Source organism: Cuculus canorus, chromosome 6 (assembly GCF_017976375.1).
Source record: "Cuculus canorus isolate bCucCan1 chromosome 6, bCucCan1.pri, whole genome shotgun sequence".
In the NCBI taxonomy this organism is placed as follows: domain Eukaryota; kingdom Metazoa; phylum Chordata; class Aves; order Cuculiformes; family Cuculidae; genus Cuculus; species Cuculus canorus.
The window spans coordinates 17160189-17180335 of record NC_071406.1 but is presented as its reverse complement, the minus strand read 5'-3'; the positions used below and the strand labels follow the sequence as shown (position 1 = coordinate 17180335).

At 62.2% G+C, this 20147-nt stretch overlaps 2 protein-coding genes across 19 annotated transcripts in view; one reads left to right on the top strand and one right to left on the bottom strand.

Annotated features, from left to right (window-relative positions):
• Positions 1 to 758: 758 nt before the first annotated feature.
• Positions 759 to 7937, bottom strand: RUFY4 (RUN and FYVE domain containing 4). Of its 2 annotated transcripts, none has more exons than XM_054070116.1 (12): positions 7728 to 7937; positions 6821 to 6924; positions 5740 to 5802; positions 5283 to 5389; positions 4778 to 4903; positions 4380 to 4486; positions 4078 to 4221; positions 2373 to 3384; positions 2190 to 2296; positions 1389 to 1535; positions 1052 to 1183; positions 759 to 983 (listed from the first exon to the last, which is right to left on the bottom strand). In XM_054070116.1, the coding sequence occupies exons 3-12, from the start codon at positions 5783 to 5785 to the stop codon at positions 881 to 883; spliced, it is 2031 nt and encodes a 676-aa protein (XP_053926091.1). In that variant the 5' UTR covers positions 5786 to 5802; positions 6821 to 6924; positions 7728 to 7937; the 3' UTR covers positions 759 to 880. The 2 variants fall into 2 exon arrangements, with proteins under 2 accessions (XP_053926091.1, XP_053926092.1); XM_054070117.1 differs by having other exon boundaries at positions 1064 to 1183.
• A 1703-nt stretch (positions 7938 to 9640) lies between these two features.
• TNS1 (tensin 1) overlaps positions 9641 to 20147 on the top strand; it is a 69047-nt gene continuing 58540 nt past the window's right edge. For 3 of the 17 annotated variants that reach the window (XM_054070281.1, XM_054070277.1, XM_054070275.1), the window contains exons 1-3: positions 9641 to 9933; positions 16961 to 17075; positions 18262 to 18299. In XM_054070281.1, the coding sequence (XP_053926256.1) occupies positions 9838 to 9933; positions 16961 to 17075; positions 18262 to 18299 (249 nt within the window). In that variant the 5' untranslated portion in view covers positions 9641 to 9837. Of the gene's footprint in view, positions 9934 to 12954; positions 12976 to 13312; positions 13373 to 16960; positions 17076 to 18261; positions 18300 to 20147 lie in introns of those variants that run through there. The other 14 variants (XM_054070286.1, XM_054070282.1, XM_054070278.1 and 11 more) reach the window with 7 other exon arrangements.

Here is a 20147-nt window from a genome sequence, read left to right as displayed (position 1 = left end):
CTGTGACCTGTGTTGGAAGGGTGCCAGCACTCAGGGCACCCCCCTGCTCCCCCAGCACTGTGGTGCCAAGACATCATTGTGCAAAAGGCTGGGAACCTGTCCCTTACACAACCAGGACGTTTCTGCCCCAGCCTGGACAACTGGGTCTGGCCCTGGGTGGGGCAGAGGGGCTGAAGAGAGGGCTGTGGCCACCCTATGTGCCAGGAAACTGGTGTGCCTGCCCTAGTGCTCTCTCTATGGTGGTCCTGTAGTGCTCCTCCACCACCCTTGGCCCAGGCTCCTGGGGGTCCTTAACGGTGGGGGCATCAGTGGTTGCCAGACATGTGCTGGCTCATGGGTGGCTACAGGGGTCCCCTGGCACCCAGGCGGGGAGCTGTGGAGACTTGGGGCTGGGCAGGGTCACCAGGGGTGCTGGGCAGAGACAGGCCAGCACCTCTGCATCTGGGAAACCTCTTGCCCAAGCAGTTCCTTGCAGCCTGGCAGGAAGCAGGGGCTGTTGGCCAAGAGCCGTTTCCCTTGACTGCTGATGTGGGATGGGGCAGAGGGTGGCTCAGCCTGGCTGCAGCTGGGACACCTCTTACGGGGACAGTTCCCTCCAGGAAGACTCAGACACTCTCATGCCAACATGCCCCAACCCCACACCCAGCCTATGAATCAATCCAGCAATGACTGATAAATGACACGGGAACCACAGGGTTAGCAGGAGCGAATTGTTTTCCTCTCTGTGGACCAGCCACAAGAAAGACAAGTCCCAAAGCCAAAACGCTGGGCAGCAGGACCTGCCTGCAAGGCTTCTGACACCAGGGTCTCCAGTAAGTCCGAGAGGAGGCAGCCAGGGCAGCAGGTGTCCCAGGCATGGCGCAAGAGCTGTGGTCCCACCTCACATAGCCTGTGAGTGCCTTTGCTGGTAGCAAAGCAGGCAGCAGCGCCCCTGCTTGCCCATGTCCACAGAGCATGTGTGGCACACCTTGCCCTGGCACAGCCTGCCAAGAGAGCGGGCGGTGAGAGCCATGCCATCCCAGTGCCACCCCCTGTGCCCCCCGTAGCCCACCTGCAGCTGTACCGTCGGGAGAGGAGGCGGAAATCCTTGTGGCAGCGGGCACAGAGCCCTGCATTGTGAGGCACCGGGCTGGGCATTGGGGTGTCAATGCCCTCCGTCTTCTGCCACAGGGCATCCTTCTCTCTGCAGGGAGGCAACAGGTCAGCCCTGGCAGGAGCATGCCCCGTGGTGGGGTCCAGGAGCACCCCAGACCCAAGGTGGGCACCCAAGTCTTCCGCGGTGGAAAACTGGATTCGCCTGGTCTCTGGTGCCCTCCTCTGGGCAAAGGGGTTTGGGCCCCCCAACTCTCATGTGGTCCCACACCACCAGGGTTCCCCGGGGCTCTCACCGCAGCAGCTCCAGCAGCCGCCCCTTCATGTCGCGGATGAGCTCCTGCTGCCTCGCCTGCTCAGCACCGCGCGTGGCTTCCCGCTCCAGGGCCTCCCGCTGCGCCCGCTGCAGCGCCGATGCCCAGCGCTCCCCATCCTGCCGGGCACTGGTGCGAGGCAATGAGGACACGGTTCCCCTGTCCCTCAGACAGCTACGTCTCCATCCCTCCCTCTCTTCCTACCTCTCTCCTCCCCTTCACCCCTTTATCCACTGCCCATCCGTCCCCAAGCCCAGCCTGTTCCTCATCCCCACAGCCACGTCACCATCTGCTGAGAGGACTATCTGTTTCCCAGCTGTTCATCCACCCTTCCCCACACCCGTCCCTCTGTCCCTCTGCCCACCCATCCATCCATTGGCTCAGCTCAGATTCATCCCTCAATCCTTCTGTCCTTCCATCCACTTGTCTCAAATTCATCCCCCATTACTTTGTGAGCCCACACATCAACACATTCACGGCAAATTCACCTCTTTATCCACCTCTCTTTTTTCCCCCCAATCTACTCACCTCAAATTCATTATTCTACCCCTCTGCTCACTCACTCATCCACCTACCCGACACTCATCCACCTACCCGACTTGATGTCCCCATCCCTCCCTCTCCAAATCCTTCTCTCCCTTCCCCTGCCCATCCCCATCTGCTGTTCTCCTGGGTCCATGAGGGGCACCACAGGGGGTCCCAGGGGAAACCCTGTGGTGGGTGCAGGCGGAGAGGACACATGGTGGGACTGGGCATGACGGAAGTAGGACTTTGCTGCCCAACCTGCTGAGCTGTTCCTGCAGCCGTGCCACCTCCTGCTGCTGGGCCTGGAGCTGCTGCCGGCTCTGCTTGGCCTCCTCCTGTGCCGTGGTGGCCAAGGTGGCCAGGTGCTGCAAGAGAGCAATGATCAACCCCAGACCTCTGATCCCCTACCCCATCATAGGATCCTCCTGGGATTGCCCATACCATGGCCATGCCAGTGGCTGTGCTGAGCTCCCCCTCTGCCTCGGGGTCCAGCAGGGGCTCCTGGGGGAAGCGGGCAAGCTCCAATGCCTGCCGCAGCACCTCTTCCACGGCAGCCGCCTCGTTTGGGGCACTAGCACCCTCCAACATGTCCATCTGTCCTGCTGCTGCCAGTGCTGCCTGGCAGTCCTGCAGGCGTGAGGCCAGTGCTTCTGCCTCTGCCAGCGCCTCTGCCAGCTGGGCGCCCCGCTCCTCTGCCACTTCCCGCCAGCTCTGCGCCTCCTCCTGTGCCCGCGCCAGCATCCCTGGGTTCCCTGCTGCCACCACCTCTGCCAGTGTCCGCTCCAGGAAGGCGTTGGTCTCCCTCAGTGCCTCAGCCTCCTGTGCCCGCAGCTGGGCCCACTGGGCACTGCTTTCCTCCTGCTGTCGGTGTCGCTGCTCCTCCCGTGCCAGCCGGGCTGCCAGTGCCCGCGATGCTGCTTCCTGCTCCTCCAGCTCAGCCTGCAGCCGGGACACCAGTGCCCACAGGGACGCCTCCGTCCTGCACGGCTGTCCAGGCACCAGTGGTGAGGAGCCCAGCACACACCCTGTTCCATGTGGCAGGGACGTGCTAGGCTCCTCATCACCATTCTGCTGTGTTGTTTTGCCAGTGCCGTGTGCATCCTTCAGCTCCTCAAACTCCACATCCTCCATCTCCTTCTCATCCTGCTCCAAATCCTCTTCATCCTCCTCTTCTACATCCTTCTCCACCTCCACATTCTCCTCCACCTCCGTTCTGTCTTCATCTTCCATGTGTTTCTTCATCTCCACGTCCTCCACATCCTCCACCTCTACACCCCTCACCCACCGGGCAGCCAAGGCAGGTGGGTATGAGTGGGCTAGCACCCTGTGGGGTGCCATGGTGGGACGGTCGATGCTATTGGGCCATCCATGCTCCCCTGTGCTGGCGCTATTTGTCTGCAGGACTGCCTTTGCTGGGCTGCTCCTGGCTGCCAGGCTGGGCCGTACCAGTGCCCTAGAGTGGACATAGGGATCAGGGCACCAGGTCACCCCAAGGTGAGCATGTCACCACCATCCTCCCACAGGGCTCCCTGGGCATTGCCAGCCTTTGGGGATGGAGAAGGCAGTGTAGCTGGTGACACAGGGTAGAATCTGGTGACAGGAGCCCAGGGTTGCTGGTGCCATCGGCTTGGACAGCCACAGAACAGGTGGCACCCAGAGACCCCCATGGGAGTGGCAGGGGTGAATTGAGGGCTGTGTGTGTGCAGTGCATGCCCAGGAGTGTGTGAGCAGCAGAACAGACATGAGTGTCCTGAAGCACGTGTGTCCACGAGTGCCCCCCTACAGCTGTGTCTGGAGTGTGCATACACACACACGCATGTGGCCCCGTGTCTCAGATGTCACAGTGTCACAGTGTTGCTGCAGATCTGTGCCTGGGCACATGCCTAGCAGAGGATGCAGCATGTGTGTGTACACACATGTATTGTATATTTGTGGCCACAGGCATGGTGTGCATGCTGACAGAGGTGTCTCTGCCATCCTGGAACCATGTATAGAGGGGTGGCACAGCCAGGGAGCCACAGGGAGTCTAGGGTGGCAGAGGGAAGCACTTGTGCCACTCTGTGATGCTGAGCTTTCAATGCCCCAGTGCCCTTGATAGCCCTGCTAACCCCAGTGCCCCCAGTGCCCCCTGCTTCCCCAGGCTCACTCAGAAAACATGGGCCAGGCTGTGTCCAGGTCAGCCCTGTACAGGGCCAGGTGGAAGCTGACACCATCCAGCTCGTAGAGGGTGCCCAGGATCTCTGCCCGGCGCTGGGGGTTCAGGAAGGGGCTGCGGGCGTAGTACCATTCACTGCAACCATAAAAGAGGCTCACGCACCCCTCTGTGGACCAGATGGGGACCTGCGCTTGTAGCACCCTTGCTGACCAGGTGCTGCAGGGTGCTGCCTGCCCTGGCCATGCCCCCCCCACACACCGCGAGCAATCCCTCCGCATTCCCCCTGCTCTCACCAGAGGCTCTCGGGGTCGAGGAGGCAGAGCTGTAGGGACTCTGCCAGCTGCCGGTGCACCAGGCAGTACCTCAGGAAGGCTCGGCCCCTGCCCACGGGGGTCTTCAGCTGGAGGGAGAGGGGGTTATCCAGCCCTGCTACATCAGCCTGCCCCTCTCATGCCTCCCCCCAGACTATATGGGGAGGAAGGGGGTGTCCCAATGAGGGCTGAGAGGCAGTGGGGACCTCAGTGGAGAGAATATCCTTTGTAATGCTGGTGGGTGAATTCTTGGTGCCTGGGTGAGTGTATTCTTGGTGCCTGGGTGAGTGTGTGCCCATGCACAAGTGAGTGTGCACTGGAGACAGCACAAGCATGTGCACATGTGAGTGCACAAGCCCCCAGACATCCCATCAGCCCACCTTGTCCAGGGAGGTGACGAAGCGAACACCCTCATGCTCCTGCCGGCGCCGCGACAGGCCTTGGCACAAGAAGTCCCAATAGTCCTTGCGCTGCCCGAAGAAGCTTCTCTTCTCTTTGAGGTCAAACTAGCAGAGACACAAGCTTGGGCTTGCCTGTTTGGGGGTGTCCCCTGTCACCCCAGCCTGTCCCCTGTCCTCTCAGCATGTCCCTTGTAGGGCTGGGATCCAGCCCTCTAAGCCAGCAGGGTGGGTCCTGGTGTTCCCTGGCTATCCCTTCTTTGCTGGCTCTGTGCCTCAGTTTCCCTTTTGCAGCACGTGCAGTTACACATGCAGATGTGGGTGAGCCTGGTCTGGGCATTCGTGTAGCTGGGGATGCTGAGGGATGGACAATGTTGGCTGGGGTCATCCCATCTCCCTAAATTGCCAGCACGAGGTTCCCTCTGCTCTCAGGTGCAATCCAGGGAAACCGAGGCAGGGAGTCGTGGAGGCAGATTAGCAGCCGTACCTGGAGGAGGAACTCCAGCTGGGCACAGAGGCTGTGTAGCTCCCGGCTCCCATCCGTCACTGGCAGGTTCTGCTCCCGGTAGCTGTGGTTCAGCTCTGCCACGGTCTCTGTGAAATGGCAGGGCTGAGCTGGCATGGCCCTGCCCAGGCAACAGGCACCCATCTCCCCTCCCTGCGGCCTCCCAGCTCCCGGCCCGGGGATTTCTGCTGGCTGGTGAAAGAGGAACCTATCTCGGGATGAAACGGAAAGCAAGGGGAGTGAGAGGCACAGGTACCCGTGGGCTGGCACTGCTGGTCCCCTGGGGCTGGCAGCAAGGATGGGAGCATGCAGCAGTGGCAAGGTTGGCAGTGGGAGGCTCTACGGAGTGAGAGTGTGGCACCCATGGCAGTGACCCACACTCTGGATGAGACACACCATGCAGTGGACATGCTGGCAGGGGGCAGGTTGGCACACTTACTCTGCAGGTCCTTGATAATGCGGTTATGCTCTCCAGCCCTTGCCATGACTGTCGCCTGGTGGTCTACAAAGGTAAGGGCGTAGATGAGCTGTGCCAGGATGTCACTCACCTGGCACTCCCAAACTCTGCCCCAAGAAGTTCTGCACCCTCCAGCTCCACTGCAGAGCTGCCTCCTGTTAAAGTATGAAGGGCTCGGCTCAAGCAACTTCTTTCCCTGCTCATGTCACTCCACTCCGTGGAGTATGGGATAAATAAACGTGTCCCATCCTGTAACACCTTGGTTGTCCATGTGCCCTGACCAAAAATGCCCTCGGGCTCTGCCCTCACGCCATGGCCAGCCTCTACCCCAGTTCCATGGGGGCTACTGGGGCCAAGCCTCCCATCTCAGTGTGTCCTTGTCTCCATCCCTGTTCCTATCCCCATCACCCAGGATAGGATGGGGGATTCAGGATGTGGGTTTGGCATGGGGGAAGCGCTGCCTTCACTTCTGCTCTCGCTTCCCTCCCTCACAGCACGAATAGCAAGGGGGTCTCCTGGGCAAGTGGGGAAAGGGGGCACACAGTTCCCTCTGCTGAGCTCCCCCTCAGGCAGACACCCCCTGTACAGCATGCTGCTTGAGGGGCTGGCATGTGGCTTGGGGGTGTTGTGGGCGTGGGGCAGGGGGCACAGTACAGCAGGGATGTTTTAGGGGATAGCAGGTGGCACCCTGGGGACAGGGTGAGGGACAGTGCCCATGGATGTGGCAAGTCCTGGGCTTGTCACCATGAGTGGTGGTTGGGCACAGTGCTGGGGGAGCATATGCGTGTGGGATGGGATGTGCATGGCAGGGTGTGTGTGCACAAAAGGAATGTGTGTGTACTCAAGGAATGTGTGTGCACAATCGTGCCCAAGTGCGCCCGAGCATGTGTGAGTGCCCCATGCTCCCCAAGGCAGCAGGGTGACATGATGGCCAGAGTAGGACATAGGACTCTAGATGCCTAGGTTCCAGTCCTGGTGCCCTTGGGTGAGCTTGGACAAGCCATCTTCCTGCCTGCCCACCCTGCCTGTGCCTCAGTTTCCCCAAAGAAGAAGAGGCCCTTACCTGTTGCTGGGGAGCTGTGGAGTGCCCCGAGGTGCTTGTTGGGTGCTGAGGGAATGCTGTCGTGTCTCTGTGCCCACACTGTTGGCCTGCTTCTCCTTTTGAACCTTGGCCAAGAGGAAGTATGGGATATCGGAGAGGGCTGCAGGAGCCACCCCCTGCCCGCCCCATATCACATCAGCAATGTGATTGCTCCCCAGCACACAGCTCCTCCATTTGGGGGATGCCCCAGAGTTTTGGGGAGGGGGTCAGTCAGGCTGATCCCTCTTTGCAGCCCCTGTCGGGGAGGGAAGGACAGCGCCAGGCCTGATGAGACCTCCCATGCAAACAGGGCTTGGGAATGCTTTGATGGACTCCTGTGTAGTTTCTGGGGGCGGAGTCTGAGACCCATACCCAGCGAGTAGCAGCCAGCAGCACCCCTTGGGCAGCAGCTGCCCCTGGCACAGAGCTCGCTGTCCCATGCTCGCTGTCCCCCTGGGCACAGAGACCCCTACCAGGAACCGCAGGGCACTGCAATAAGGCCCACAGCACCCCCTAGGCACCTACCCCCAACATGGGGGCTGTGCCCAGAGCTGGGGTGCAAACTCTTCCCGAGGCAGCCTAGACAAGATGCCTCCCCCTTTGCTATTTGTGCCTGGTGGGCACAAAGCCCAGCAACGCCCCTCAGCCACTGCGCCTGTCCCCCTTTGCCATGCCAGCCCTGCCTTCTGGACTCCTTTGGGAGTGGGAACTAAATCCCCATCGAGGGCAGAAAATTGTGGATGTTGCCAGTCCATCTCCTCAGTGCCAGGACCCACTAAGATCATGCTCCTCACCACCGTGTGGCTGGGTGGATGCCCCCAGCAATGCCCAGCTACCCCCATATCCTGCCCCCTGCCGCGCCCCACTTTGCAGCTTCCGCTGCCCTTACCTGTGCCACCCAAGGGGTTGGGGGGAACCCGCTTACCCCAGGCCAGGACTCCGCTCTGCACCAAAGCGAAAGTAGGAAGTGATGCTGAGCAGGAGTCTGGGCTCCCTGCACGCCTCTGGCTCCCAGGGGTGTATGTGTTGTGCTGTGGGGTGCAGCCAGGCAGCTGGAGAGCTTGGGGGAGAGCTGGTGGCAGTGCTCGGGGTGACATCCAGCCTCCTCAGCACCTCATTGCCCTATGCTACCCTGTAGTGGTTGGCCCTCTGGGCACAGAACACAGCACCCCACGTCAGATGGGGGCAGGGTGTTGAGGGGGCAGTGGAGCATTACCTCACTGTGCGGGGGGGGGGGGATGCAGATGTGCATGCATGCATGTGTGCTATTGCATGCCTGTACAGGCTGCATGAGTACTGCTATAGGGGTGAGTGGGTAGGTGCAAGACATATGCTTGTGGCAGGCATGGGCACGGGGCTGAGAGGGCACCCACACTTGCGTGCACACACCTGCATGTGCCCGCAGTTGCACCCACCTGCCAACCCTGCCCATCCTGTGCCAGGCACCCAGCAGGCAGGACCCCGACACCCATAGGGGTCATGCCCCTGCTCACTCCTTGCCAGGGTGGATGCTACCTTGGCACCTGGGCACTGGGGTCCTCTGCCCCAGACAAGGGCAAGGGAGGGATTGTCGGGGGGCTAGGGAGGGGAGAAGACACCCGCCTGTCCTTGGCGCGGGTGCAATTCAATTAACGAGGCCTGGCCCTTGTTCAGCGCAGCCAATAAAGCTAATGGCCCCGCACAGGCCTGGCGCTGCCTGACGGGGGGGTCCAGAGTGAGGGGGCCATCTGCTAATTAAATGCAGGCGGGGGATGGTGGAGCCAGCAGTGATGTCACCTTCCTGGTGCTTGGGTTGGGGGGGGCTTACCCTGACACCCCTTGCCCATCAGCCCTCTGCCCACCGCAGGGTGCTGGGCAGGGCTGTGGGGAACAGTTGTGATGTGCATGGGACCCCCCAACCTCCCTGCCCCTGTGCCCCTCCCTGGCACTGCTGCTCCTTAGGAGCCTTCCTGGGGCAAATGCGATTAGTGCCCAGGACTGGCACAGCCACTGCCCACACTTGGCACCAGCAGCTGCCCTGCAGGGACAGGTCCTCATCTGCCATCACCGCAGCGTCGCGGCAGCATCTGGGGGTGCTACCGCCAGCCCCACCTTGGCATCACCCGTTGGGTTTAGGAGGGAGTCCCTGGCACAGCTGCAGTGTAGGGTATGTGGGGTCCCCTTACCCCTGCCCTGTAGCGAGGTGGGGGGCATGGGACGTGTTGGAGTGTCCTGTGGTGAGGGGTTCCTCTGGGTGATGCTGTGCCCACGGCAAGGTGCGTCAGCCAGGCACCCTTCAGACAGGGAACCCTGCTGAGGGGAGAGGGCTGGGTAGGGTGTCCCTCAGGACACTTGCACGCTCTGGGGAACGGACAGGGGCGAGGAGGGCAGGGAGCCCCTCGTGGAGGGGCTGGGAAGCCCCTCCCCCTCCTTGTGGAGGGGCTGGGAAGCCTCTCCCCACCCCAAGCGCGGACACTGTTATTTATGGTTTGGGGTGGATAGGGGGTGGTGGGGGGAAACTGAGGCAGGTTCGGGGGGTCACGGATTGTGTCCCCACAGGTGTCTGGGCTCCCCCACCCCCAGAAGAGGGGAAGGCTGGAGGAGGTTCCCGAGCCCACCCCGGGGATGCCGTGCGGGGGGCAGGCGGGTGAGCCCGGGGGGTGCCGAGCCCCGTGTGCGGGGAAGAGGAGGAGGAGAAGGAGGAGGGGGAGCGTGGCGGAGCTGGCTCCCACCCAAGCACTGCAGGACATGGGCGGGCGCGGTGCTCCCTGCCTAGCTGCCAGCGCGCAGGCGACGCTGGGGACCGGGGCGGGGGGGGACCGGGACCGGTGGGACCGCAGCCCCCCAGACCATCGCCGCACTTCCCCGCCACCGCCGGGCACCCCCGGGCACCGCCGGGCATCGGAGCTCGCTGCACCCCAGAGGGGGGTTTGGCCACCCGCCTCGAGCGTGTCCCGGGCAGGGGGTGGCCCCTGTCCCGCTGCCCCCCCTCGGCCGGGTGACCCCCGGGCAGGGGCACCATGACCAGGCTGAGCTGGTGCTTTGCCACCTTGGTTCGCTGGGGAAAGTCCTTGGTGTCCTGCCTGCTGCCCCTCCGCGCCCGCCGCCGCCGGGAGGTAAGCGGGCACTGCTTAGGGTTAGGGTCCGCGGGGGGCTCGGAGGGGGCACGGGGACAGGCTGGCACCGGCCCTGCCAGCGAGGGGGCAACAGGGGCTCAAACCGGGCACATGCATTCCGGGGTGCCGGGCATGTCCTTTGTCTCTCCTTTTGCCCCCCCCCCCCCCCAGCATGGCACTGTGACCCCCCCTTCCTTCCCCTAACCCGCACCCGCGGGCCCCTGCAGTGCCTGGCTGGAAGAGATCTGCTGGGATCTGCCGTACAGCGTTTCCAGCAAAGGGATCTAGTGAAGTCTCTGTGTCCTTAACGGAGCGAGCACAGAGGCGGGGGTGTCCCTGTGTCCTTACAGCACCCACAGTGGGGGGACCCCTGTGCCCATAAAGCACCTGGTGTGAGCGATTCCTGTGCCCATGAAGTGCCCAGGGTGGGGGATCCCTGTGCCCATGAGCACCTGGCACTGAGGAGCTCTGTGCCCATAAAGCGCTCAGTCTGTGTGGGATCCTTGTGCCTAGAGAAGTGCCGGTCAGGAGGGACCCCTGTGGCTGTAAGCACCGGGCATGGGGTGTCTCTATGCCCATCAGCACTCGGCTTATATGGGAGCCCCGTGCCAAAGGATTGCCCTGCACGGGGAATCCCTGTGCCCCTGCAGCACCCTGTGTGGGACTCATCCTGCTCTGCTGCCCATGCCAGGGAAACTGAGGCAGGAAAGGCTGGCGGAGGGTGTGGAGCTCCTGCTATGCCATCCTCTCTTAGTTCCTCAACCTCTGGGAAACTGCCCCGTGCTTGGCGGGGTGGCATGGGCCGCTCTGCACTGTGCCAGGAAAGCGGGTGCCAAAACCACCACCGGGCAGTGCTTGTGGGAGTGTCACTGCAGAGTGGTGACAGGACAGTATGTGCCAGGGCAGGGACCCAGCATCGAGGCAAGTGATGCCCCGGGCTGCTTGGGGACCACAGCACTTCCAGGGGACACAGGAACGTGAGCTGCTGGGGGCTCAGGGCTGTAGATGGGTGGATGGGTGGCACTGGTGGGGTGTGGAGTGGCTGTTGTACCATGACCGTCCCTTTGTCTTGTGTGCCTCTGATGTGGGTGTGAGTATAGGGGATCCTGGGGAGGGTGTGTGTCTAACATACATGCGCATTTTTGTGTGTGTGTGTTCATGAGCATGCAGATGCCGCTGGGTGAGAGTGATCTGCAGCTCACACTAGTGTGGGTGCACAGCAGGTCCCTGGAGAACTGCCATGGGGTGTGTGTCCCTGCATATGTGCAGATGTGGGCATGTGCCTGCTGGTGGGGCTGTGCATGTATGTGTGTGCCCTTAGCATGCTTGTGTGTGCTCGGTGCAGTAGCAGTGGAGCTTTATGCTTTAATGAGTTGTTAGAGGGGTGTCCCCTAGCCCTTCACGTACCTTGAGGGGCACCTACACACATGGGTGCCCATGACACATGCATGTCATGGGTGATAGGTGCAGTGTGCATGAATGTTCCCCAGCATGTATGCAGGGGGATTGCTTGCGTGATGTGTGCGTGCGGCCTGTGCACCCAAGGGCAGTGCAGAGACACCTTCACGGGAAGCAGATGTGGAGTGCTTGGGGACATGGTGACCCTGGGAGGGGTGATATAGAAGACTCCTGCCAAGGCTGCCCCAGCACTGCCAAGCACATACCCACACCAGTGATATCCACAGGGGAAGGTCATTGGGCTGAGTGTCCCTGTCTGTGCATCCCCTGCTGAGAAAATGAGCCCTAAATGATGCTCACGGGCAGTGTCCCTGCAGCCACCCCATCCCCGTCTCATGACCCTTGTCCCTGCCCTTCTGAGGGGCCCAGGATTGTCGTGGCAGTGAATTGGAGGGGGTGATTTATGGGGGGGTGGGGACACCCCTCTCCACTGAGGCATTCATTTGTGTGCAGTAGTGAAGCTGATTAATGAGGGCTGTAATGATGGGGGGGAGGTTGCACAGATGGGCACTCACTACCTGCTTAGAACTGTGAGCAGGATCAGGCCCTCCAGCTTTCCTTTGCCCCTGTGTCTGACTGGCATGGGGAGGGCATGGGGTGCTGTCCTCATCTATCCTCTGTCCCAGCTGGCACGTTCCTACATCGGTACTTCTACCATAGGCTGGGTGGGCACAGTGGAGCGATGGGGTGGAGGGCAGTGGGACGGGAATTTTGGGGAGGGAGTTTGGCACTTTGAGGGAGCCAGAAGCCACCCCAGCAAAGGGAAAGGCAGCCCTCCATCCGACCTGTCCCCCTACCCCCCCACCTCCCCTGCCCTTCCTCTCTGGTGGTTGCACATACCATACAGATGGGCAACTGAGGCACAGGGCAGGGAGGAATCAATTCCCATGTTCCCGCCGTGCCCACGTCCCAGAGCCAGCCGTAGCTCCTTCCTCCAGTGTGTCCTTCCCCACGGGCACGTCCCCCCACCCTGACTCACACTCTCATGGTCACGGCCAGCTGAGCACAAGTTTCCAGGCTGGAGCAGGATTCAACATTGTTGGGGGGGAACCATGTGCTGCACAGCCAAGCCCCCCCGGAAGGTCTGGGGCACCCCCCCGCCAAATCCATCTCCGTCAGGGCGGCGGGCTGCCAAGATGTGCTCCATCCTGCCTGGAGGTTGTCCCCCCTCACTGAGGGCCCCTGGCTTGGCACATGGATGTCTGCCCATCCCTCCATGTCTCCCATCCTGGGACAACTCTGGGGGGGACACGGCTAGGGAGAGTAGGGGGGGACATGGCTGGGTATAGTGGAGGGGACACATGGCTGAGGATGCGGGGTTGCATAGCTGGAAATGGGGGAACAAGGCTGGGGATGGTAGGGGGGACTCAGCTGGGGATGGGGGGGAACACAGCTGGAGATGGAGAACACAGCTGGGGATGGTGGGGAGGACATGGCTGGAGATGGGGGAACACGGCTGGGGACGGTGATGGGGACACGGCTGGGGATGCGGGGGGGGGAGCGGGGGGGGGGAGACGGGACGACGACGACACGGCCGCAGGACTCGCAGGAAGCCGGAGGAGGGATGGGGGTGAGGCGATGGTGGTGAGTGCCCTCCCGGGTCGGAGGAGGAAGTGGATCCTAAATGTGTGGGTGTGATGGGGGGGGGAAAGGCAGGACGAGCCACAGCCCCTCTTCTGCCTCCGCGGCCCCTCGGGTGCTACAGGATGCATGTCCCGGGGGATCAGACCCCTCCTCCTCATCCCAACCCCGCACCCCCTCCCCAGCTCTCTCCCAGCCCAGTGTCCTTGTCCCGCACCCCTCCCTGGTGCCGGCGTGCGGCTGTGCGAGTTGGGGAGGGGGCTTCGCCTCCCGCTGTGCCCCCGCGGCGGGCCGGGGCGGGGCGGGCGGGCGGGCGGAGCGAGGGGCCGGGGGGGTCGGCGGGCGGCGGGGCTGCGCCGGGGGCAGCATGACCGGGCTCTGCCTCTCCTGCCTGCTCTGGGTACGGCCCGCACCGGGGGGCACCGGGGGAGCGGGGCAGCGGGTGTCGGAGCGCGGGGGGACCGGGATGGAACGGGATGGTTCGCACCGGGACGGGAGCCGGGGAGAACCGGCCGTGCCAGACCGGCACCGGGGGAAGCTGGAACCGAGAGGAGACCGGCAAGGGTGGCCCGACAGCGGCGGGGATGGGGGGACCGGACAGGGACTGGCACCGGGGGAGCCAGAACCGAGCGGTGACCGGCAGGGATGGCTCGACAGCGGCCGGGCTGGGGGCAGCGGAGCGGGAGCGGGGCCGGGAGGAGCTCCGGGGACCGGGGGGAGCGGCGGGCGCTGGGCTGGGGGCGCACCGAGGGTGGACCGGGATGGGATGCAGGACAGGGACACTGGGCTGTGGTGGGGATGTGGGGCTGGGGGTGAGGAGGGTGCAGGGCTGATCCCCCGTGACACCCAGCCTGGGGCACCAGCTGCCTCTCCCAACCCCCATTCCCTGGGTCGAGGGGAGAGAAACTGGGCAAACTGGAGTGATCCAGTTAGTGGTAGGGGTTTGGGCTCTGCCCCCACCTCCCTCCCAGCCCCAGGGCCCCAAGGTGCAGTAGGGTGCAGTGTGTTGGGTGGCCCTGAGGCCATGGTGCTGGACCCAGGCAGCCCAGCGCCCCCCAGCCACCTTGGCTTTGCAGCCTCGGCAGAACTGGGCATCCCGATTGCCTCCCACTGCACCTCTCTGCAGTGCTGGGCAATGAACCCAGGCCTCCCAGCTCCTGATCAGTCTGGCACCTATCCCCAGTGCCTCTTCCAGCCCAGGACACCTGGGTTTTCTTCCAGCCTCCTTGGGTCTGTGTGTTGGGGGGCCCATGGCCAGGGATGGCTGTGCCTCAGATCTACCCCTTCTGCATCGCCGGCCCTGGAGGTGGGTACCCATGGGTGGGTACCCAGGTGGCATCCACAAGAGGTTTCCAACCCCTCCCCTCAACATCCCATATAGGTTCCCATCCCTGGGGGCAGGGAAGCTAACTGGGATTCTGCCAGTAGGGAGCTGGGAGAGGGCTGTTTTGTGGGATGGGCTGGTTCTCTGGCCAGCAGGGTGGTACTGGATGGGCAGGGTGCACCCCCCAGCAACAGGGAGGCAGGGGCGTAAAGTTGGGCACTGGGATGCTGTTGGCAATGGGACAAGTGGAGGAGACTTTGTGGGGTGGGAACTGGGAGCGGGGGGGAGCAGCTCAGTTGTTATCAATGATAATTGCTGTTAATGAAGCAGGCTCATGCTAATGTGTGAAGCCAGGGGCGAGTGAAGTGCGTGTGTGTGTGAGACATGTTGTAATCCCTGGGCATCTTGTCTGGGTCCTTGGGAGTCGGGGGCAAGGCCTCTTCCCGGGACACCCCGCAGTAAAGATGCTTGTTTGCATATGCAAACAAGCTCATGGCATCGTTAGGTCTCACTGTCACCCAGCAACTGCACCGTGGGAGCCCCTGGCCTTAGGGAGATTTTCCCACGGCTGCCGGATGGGTGACAACATGCCTATGCACACGTGTGCACACGTGTAAACAGTCCCAGCCATGTGTGTCTGGGTCCTTCGTAGGATTGCACAAGTACTGGGTGCTGCTGAGGGACCAGTGAGTGGTCCTGCAGGAGCTCCTCCCAGGGAAGAGGGGCTTGCACGCGTGTGTACAAACCTCTGTGAGTGTGCACACAATTGCACATGGATGTGCACAAGGGAACATGTAAATCTGCCCACGTGTCTGCTGCTGCTGTGGGTGGTGGGGGTGTGCATGCTTGCACACTTACATTCTTGCAAGTGTGCATATGCATACAGGACCCTGACACACGCAGAACACGCAGTGCCCTCACAGACCTGGGCTGCTTGCACACACAGAGGCACATGATGCATGCATGTGGCCCTGCTGCCTGTCCATGCGTGCCCTGGGGAAACTGAGGCATGAAATTTGGGGGGAGGTGTACCCGGCACCCTGGCACCTGGCACTGTCCCCCCAGCTCTCTGGTGCAGTGCCGAAGCTGGAGGAGAGCGGTGCGCCCAGGCGAGGGGGGGCCGACGGGCCTCAGCTTAATCTCATTAGTCTTGGCATGAAAAGGCGGATTTACAGGGGCTCACGTCTTCATCTGGCAGCGGGTGGGTGGGCAGGGCAGGCACACTGCTGGGGGGTGCCCCCTGCCCCAAACAGCCGGGGGGAAGGGGTGTCAGGAGTGGTGCTGCCTGCCTGCAGCTGTGCCAGGACACCCCCTTTCCCTCAGCCCCCTTGTGCGAGCACACACACACGCGCTCTTTCATGCTTGCACCATGGCACCATCCTGCCCTCCCACTCTGGCATCAGCCTCTCCCCGCTGTGGGCTGTGCCAGGCAGGATGGGCAGGGGCACTCGCACTCGGGAGCACCCCACTCCCGATACACCCCCATGAGACACACCAGCACATGCTGCCCAGCATGCATCCCAAAACACAGCATCACTTTTGGACACCCCCCTGCATGAGCACTCTTCTGGCAGCATCTGCACATACCTGGGTGTGCACGTGTTTGTGTATTTGCACACCAGTCTGGGTATTCACAGATGCTCAAGCAAGCATATTCATGCATGTACATGTTTGTGTATGCACACTCACACATGCTCACACACACGTTTGCACAGACACGTGTACATACAGACATGTTCACCCCCATGCATGCAGGCATGCTTGTGCCTGCACACAGGTGCTCGTGGAAATGCTTGTGCACAGGCACACATTCACTGGGACACGTGCAAATGCAGCAGCATGCAGGGAGACATGAACACTCATCTGGGTTTGTGCACGTCTGAGTGCACACACACAAGTGTGCACAACCACTCACATCTGCACACAACCACACATCTGTGCACACACACATCTGGGCATATACACATATATGCACATCCACACATCTGCATGCACTCACATCAGTGCACACCCACAGGTCTGCGCACACGCACACATCTGTGTACATACACTTATCTGTGCGCACACACACCTGTGTGTACCCACATCTGTGCACACAAACATACCTGTGCACACACATCTGTTCTCACACACACATATCTGTGTGCGCACACACATGCTTGTGCACACGCATATCTGTGCACATACACATTCCTGTGCACTCACACATCTATGCACTCACATCTGTGTGCGCATGCACACATCTGGGCACACACACATTCCTGTGCGCTCACACACCTGGGCACACATATTCCTGTGCACTCACACACCTGGGCACTCGCACATCTGTGCACTCACATCTGTGCACACACACATTCCTATGCACTCACACATCTGGGGACGCGCGCCCGCCAGGGGGCGACAAAGCCCCTTTCAAGGCGGAACGGGGTGGGGTGGGGGCACAGCCGAAGGTTCCCCCTCGTCCCACGCCCCGGCCCGCAGGGGGCACAGCCCCTGGTGATGGGTGCAGGACACACATTTCTTCACATGGAAGCAGGGGGGGGGCGGGTGGAGGGTGCCCCTCCCCCCCCCCCCCCGCCCAGAGGGAAACTGAGGCAGGGCAGGTGTGAATGCCCAGGTGTCCCGGCCGCCCCATTCCTGCTGACAAAGCCCCGTGTCCCCCAGCCCCAGGACCTGGAGGCCCCCCTGGCACACACCTTCAAGATGACGAGCTTCAAGAAGGTGAAGGCATGTGGGATCTGCCGGCAGGCCATCACGCGCCAGGGCAGCACCTGCCGAGGTGAGCCGCGGGTATGGGCACACGCGTGTGAAAAGGGAGGTGCCGGGGGGGTTAAGACATCGGGCGATGCATGTGTGTGTGTGCCTGCATGTACAGCTGCATGCACCAGGAGGTGAAGGCGGGAACACGTGCCTGTGCCAACCTGTGCACACGTGTGTGTGTGAGTGTGTTAGAGGGGAAGCCTGTGGGTGTGCAAGAGTGCTTGTGGGGCTTCTGTGGGCAGGAAGGTGGCTGGGAGGCAAGGGTGGCCTGTGGAGGCACTTGCAAGAATGCATGTGGCCGTGTGTCAGCTGCATGTGTGTGCAGTGAGTGTGCAACTGTCACCATGTGAGTGTGCACACGCATGTAGGTCTGTGTGCAAGGGTGAGAGCTCGTGCCCTCTGCCGTACTCACAACCCATGTCACCCAGTGGGATGCAGATGGTGTCACAGCCCCTTGCACGTGTGTGCTGCTGTTGAGCCCCGTGCGAGGCACTGCAAGCGGAAACGGTGCTGGCCACGGGAACAATGCATCTTCCTGCACCGAAGGAAACAGCCCCGGGGGTGGGGGGAGCTACAGGGCCTGGGTGATGGCTGTGGCCAGAGCTACATCACATGGGGACCCCCGTGTCCCTTAGGGAAGGGACATGTGGCTTTGCAGGGCTGCTGGCCAGTGTGACGGTGCCCTGTGTAAATGCCTGTCGCCAGCTGTGGCAAACACACCCACATTGATGTGTGTGCACATGGTGTCCTCTGCAGGGGCGTGGGTGTGAGTGTGCAACAGCAGCACAGGGGCGGGTGGGGGCTTGGGTGATGGCAGCACCTTGACAGTGCTCCCATGCATACTGATGTGTGCGAGGCTTTGTGAGATGAGTCCATGCATGGCCTCTCTTCATGCTGTTCACCTCTGGGCGCTGAGTTGTGCACACACACGCTCCCTGGCATGTTGGCACTGGGGGAGGACATAGCTCATACGCGTGTCTGTGTGCCCGAGTGCCACAGCATGTGCACACAGTGCTATGCAGCACTGGTGTCACCTGGTGTGCTCATGTATGCATGCAAGGTGTGGGTATCTGTGTGTGCATGTCCCGGCGGCCTATACCTAGTGCCAAGGTGCTCCAAGCCTTGCAGTGTAGGCTGCCCACAGACTGCCTCCTGGCAATGCCCCCTCTCCTGCCCCCACTGACCCTCTCTCCTCTCTCCCACAGGCTGCAAGCTCTCCTGCCACACCAAGTGCGAAGCCAAGGTAAGGCTGGCGTGTGCCCATGCCTGCCTGGAGAGCACCAGGGACTTGGGAGGGGGTGCTATGGTCCGTGCCAGCTCACCCCACTGGGTGGGCAGCCAGATGGACTGGTGGCTGCAGGCTGGTCACGGTGTCACCAGGAATGAAGCTGGCAGTGCCATCCTGCTGCCTGGCCCCTAATGGTGCGTGCCTATCTAGGTGTGGGTCTGGATTTTGGGGTGCAGACCTGCACAGGGTGGGCTGGCAGGGACCCGTACCCTGGCTCCTGAAGCAGGGTGCCCTTTGCCAGGGTGGGTGCTGCTGCACGTGGGTGCCATGCGCCGTGGCTGAGTGCTGCTGGCGGCACACACGCAGGCTGGGCACCTCTCCCAATACCCAGCACCGCCGGGGGCAGATCTGGCTGGCAGGAGGGAACAGAGCCGAGGATGCCCAGTGATGGTGTCTGCCTGTCCAGCTGCTGCACTGATGGAGGAGGACCCTATGGCTACTCAGGCTCTCTGGGGAGCTGGAGGTGGGCACAGTGCCTGCTGCTGCACTGCCGGGGCAGGGAAGGCTGCATGTTCCTGAATCCCTAGGGAGGCATGTGCGCCAGCCAACTCTGGGGCTGGCATTTTGGGTGGGAAGAGGCTGGCATGCCCTGGGCAGGCAGCATAGGCTGGGACATGCCCATGCCCGTGCCCATGCCTGGCCAGGCAGACAGAGGAAGGGCCCGGGGCGCCTGTGCCAGGAAGCAGGCATGCGTCCGGACTGTGCTGCGTGCTGCAGTGTGGGTGGTGGCGCGGGGCAGGCACTGGGATCAGCCCTGGCACTGGGTCCTGACTGGGGTGCTGGAGGAGGTGGGGGATGTAGGGGCACGATGGCGATGTGTCTGGAACCCTGGTCCCTAAGTGGGCAGAGCAGAGGTGGCTGGGAGGCTTGGCAGGGCTGTGTCACTTGTATGCCATCTTGGAGACCCTCTGCCATCCAAGGACTGTCTGCCAGCTTTGGAACCCTTGTGCCATGCTAGGACCCTCTGCCAGCCTCAGCGTCCTTGTGCCACCTTGGGGACCATCTGCCATCCCAGGACCCTCTGCCAGCCTTGGGACTCCTGTGCCACCCTGGAGACCCTCTGCCATCTCAGAACTTTCTGCCGCCCTGGGGACCCTCATGCCACCTTGGGGGACCCTCTGCCGAAGACGCCTGGGGGCTGAGGCTAGAGGAGGGGCTTTGCCTTAATGCCAGGGTGGCGTGAGGAGAGGCAACAAGGGCACGCGGTAGGGGGATGCGTGCAGTATGGCAGGCTGTGGCGGGAACATCTGCCAGTGGTTTCCAGGCAGGAGGGAGTGTCATGAAATGCATGTGTTTGGGGTTGCTTACGGTGGGGATTCTCTGATGTCTGATACAGGTTTGTGCATCAAGAGGGGGGATCGCACCAGGGTCCTAGTATCTGTGCAGCCTGTGTGCAGTGGCAGCCCATGGCTCGCTGCCAGGGCCGGCTGCATTTCATTAGCCTCTTACACTCTTCCCACGCTCGCTGGAAGCCAGAGCCCGGAGCGGTGGGGCTGGCTAGCTGGGGGGAGAGCTGCTGGGAGGGTGCGTGCATGGGGCCAGGGCCAGGGGCCTTCTGCAGAACTCCTTTGGGCCAGCGCCCAGGGAGGGGCTCCTCCGGCCGGGCAAGCGTCCAGCTGACTCACACGCCGGCTTGTTATTGTAGGGTCTCTGGGGAGGGAGCGTGTGGGGAGGGGGCTTGGCACAGAGCAAAACCGGCCTCTTGTCTACCTGAAGGCCCTCGCATTTAACCCCTGCACCCCCAGGATACTTTGGGAGGGGAAGATGGACTCACCCCCAAAATGCTGGCAGCTGCACGTCCCA

What these genes read in the sequence shown, in the direction of transcription:
- RUFY4 (XM_054070116.1), bottom strand. Translation starts at nt 5,785, where the DNA reads ATGGCAAGGGCTGGAGAGCATAACCGCATTATCAAGGACCTGCAGA. An exon ending in CATTATCAAGGACCTGCAGA is followed by an intron (nt 5,390 to 5,739) that starts GTAAGTGTGCCA and finishes GCCATTTCACAG; the next exon opens with AGACCGTGGCAGAGCTGAAC. An exon ending in CTCGACCCCGAGAGCCTCTG is followed by an intron (nt 4,222 to 4,379) that starts GTGAGAGCAGGG and finishes TTATGGTTGCAG; the next exon opens with TGAATGGTACTACGCCCGCA.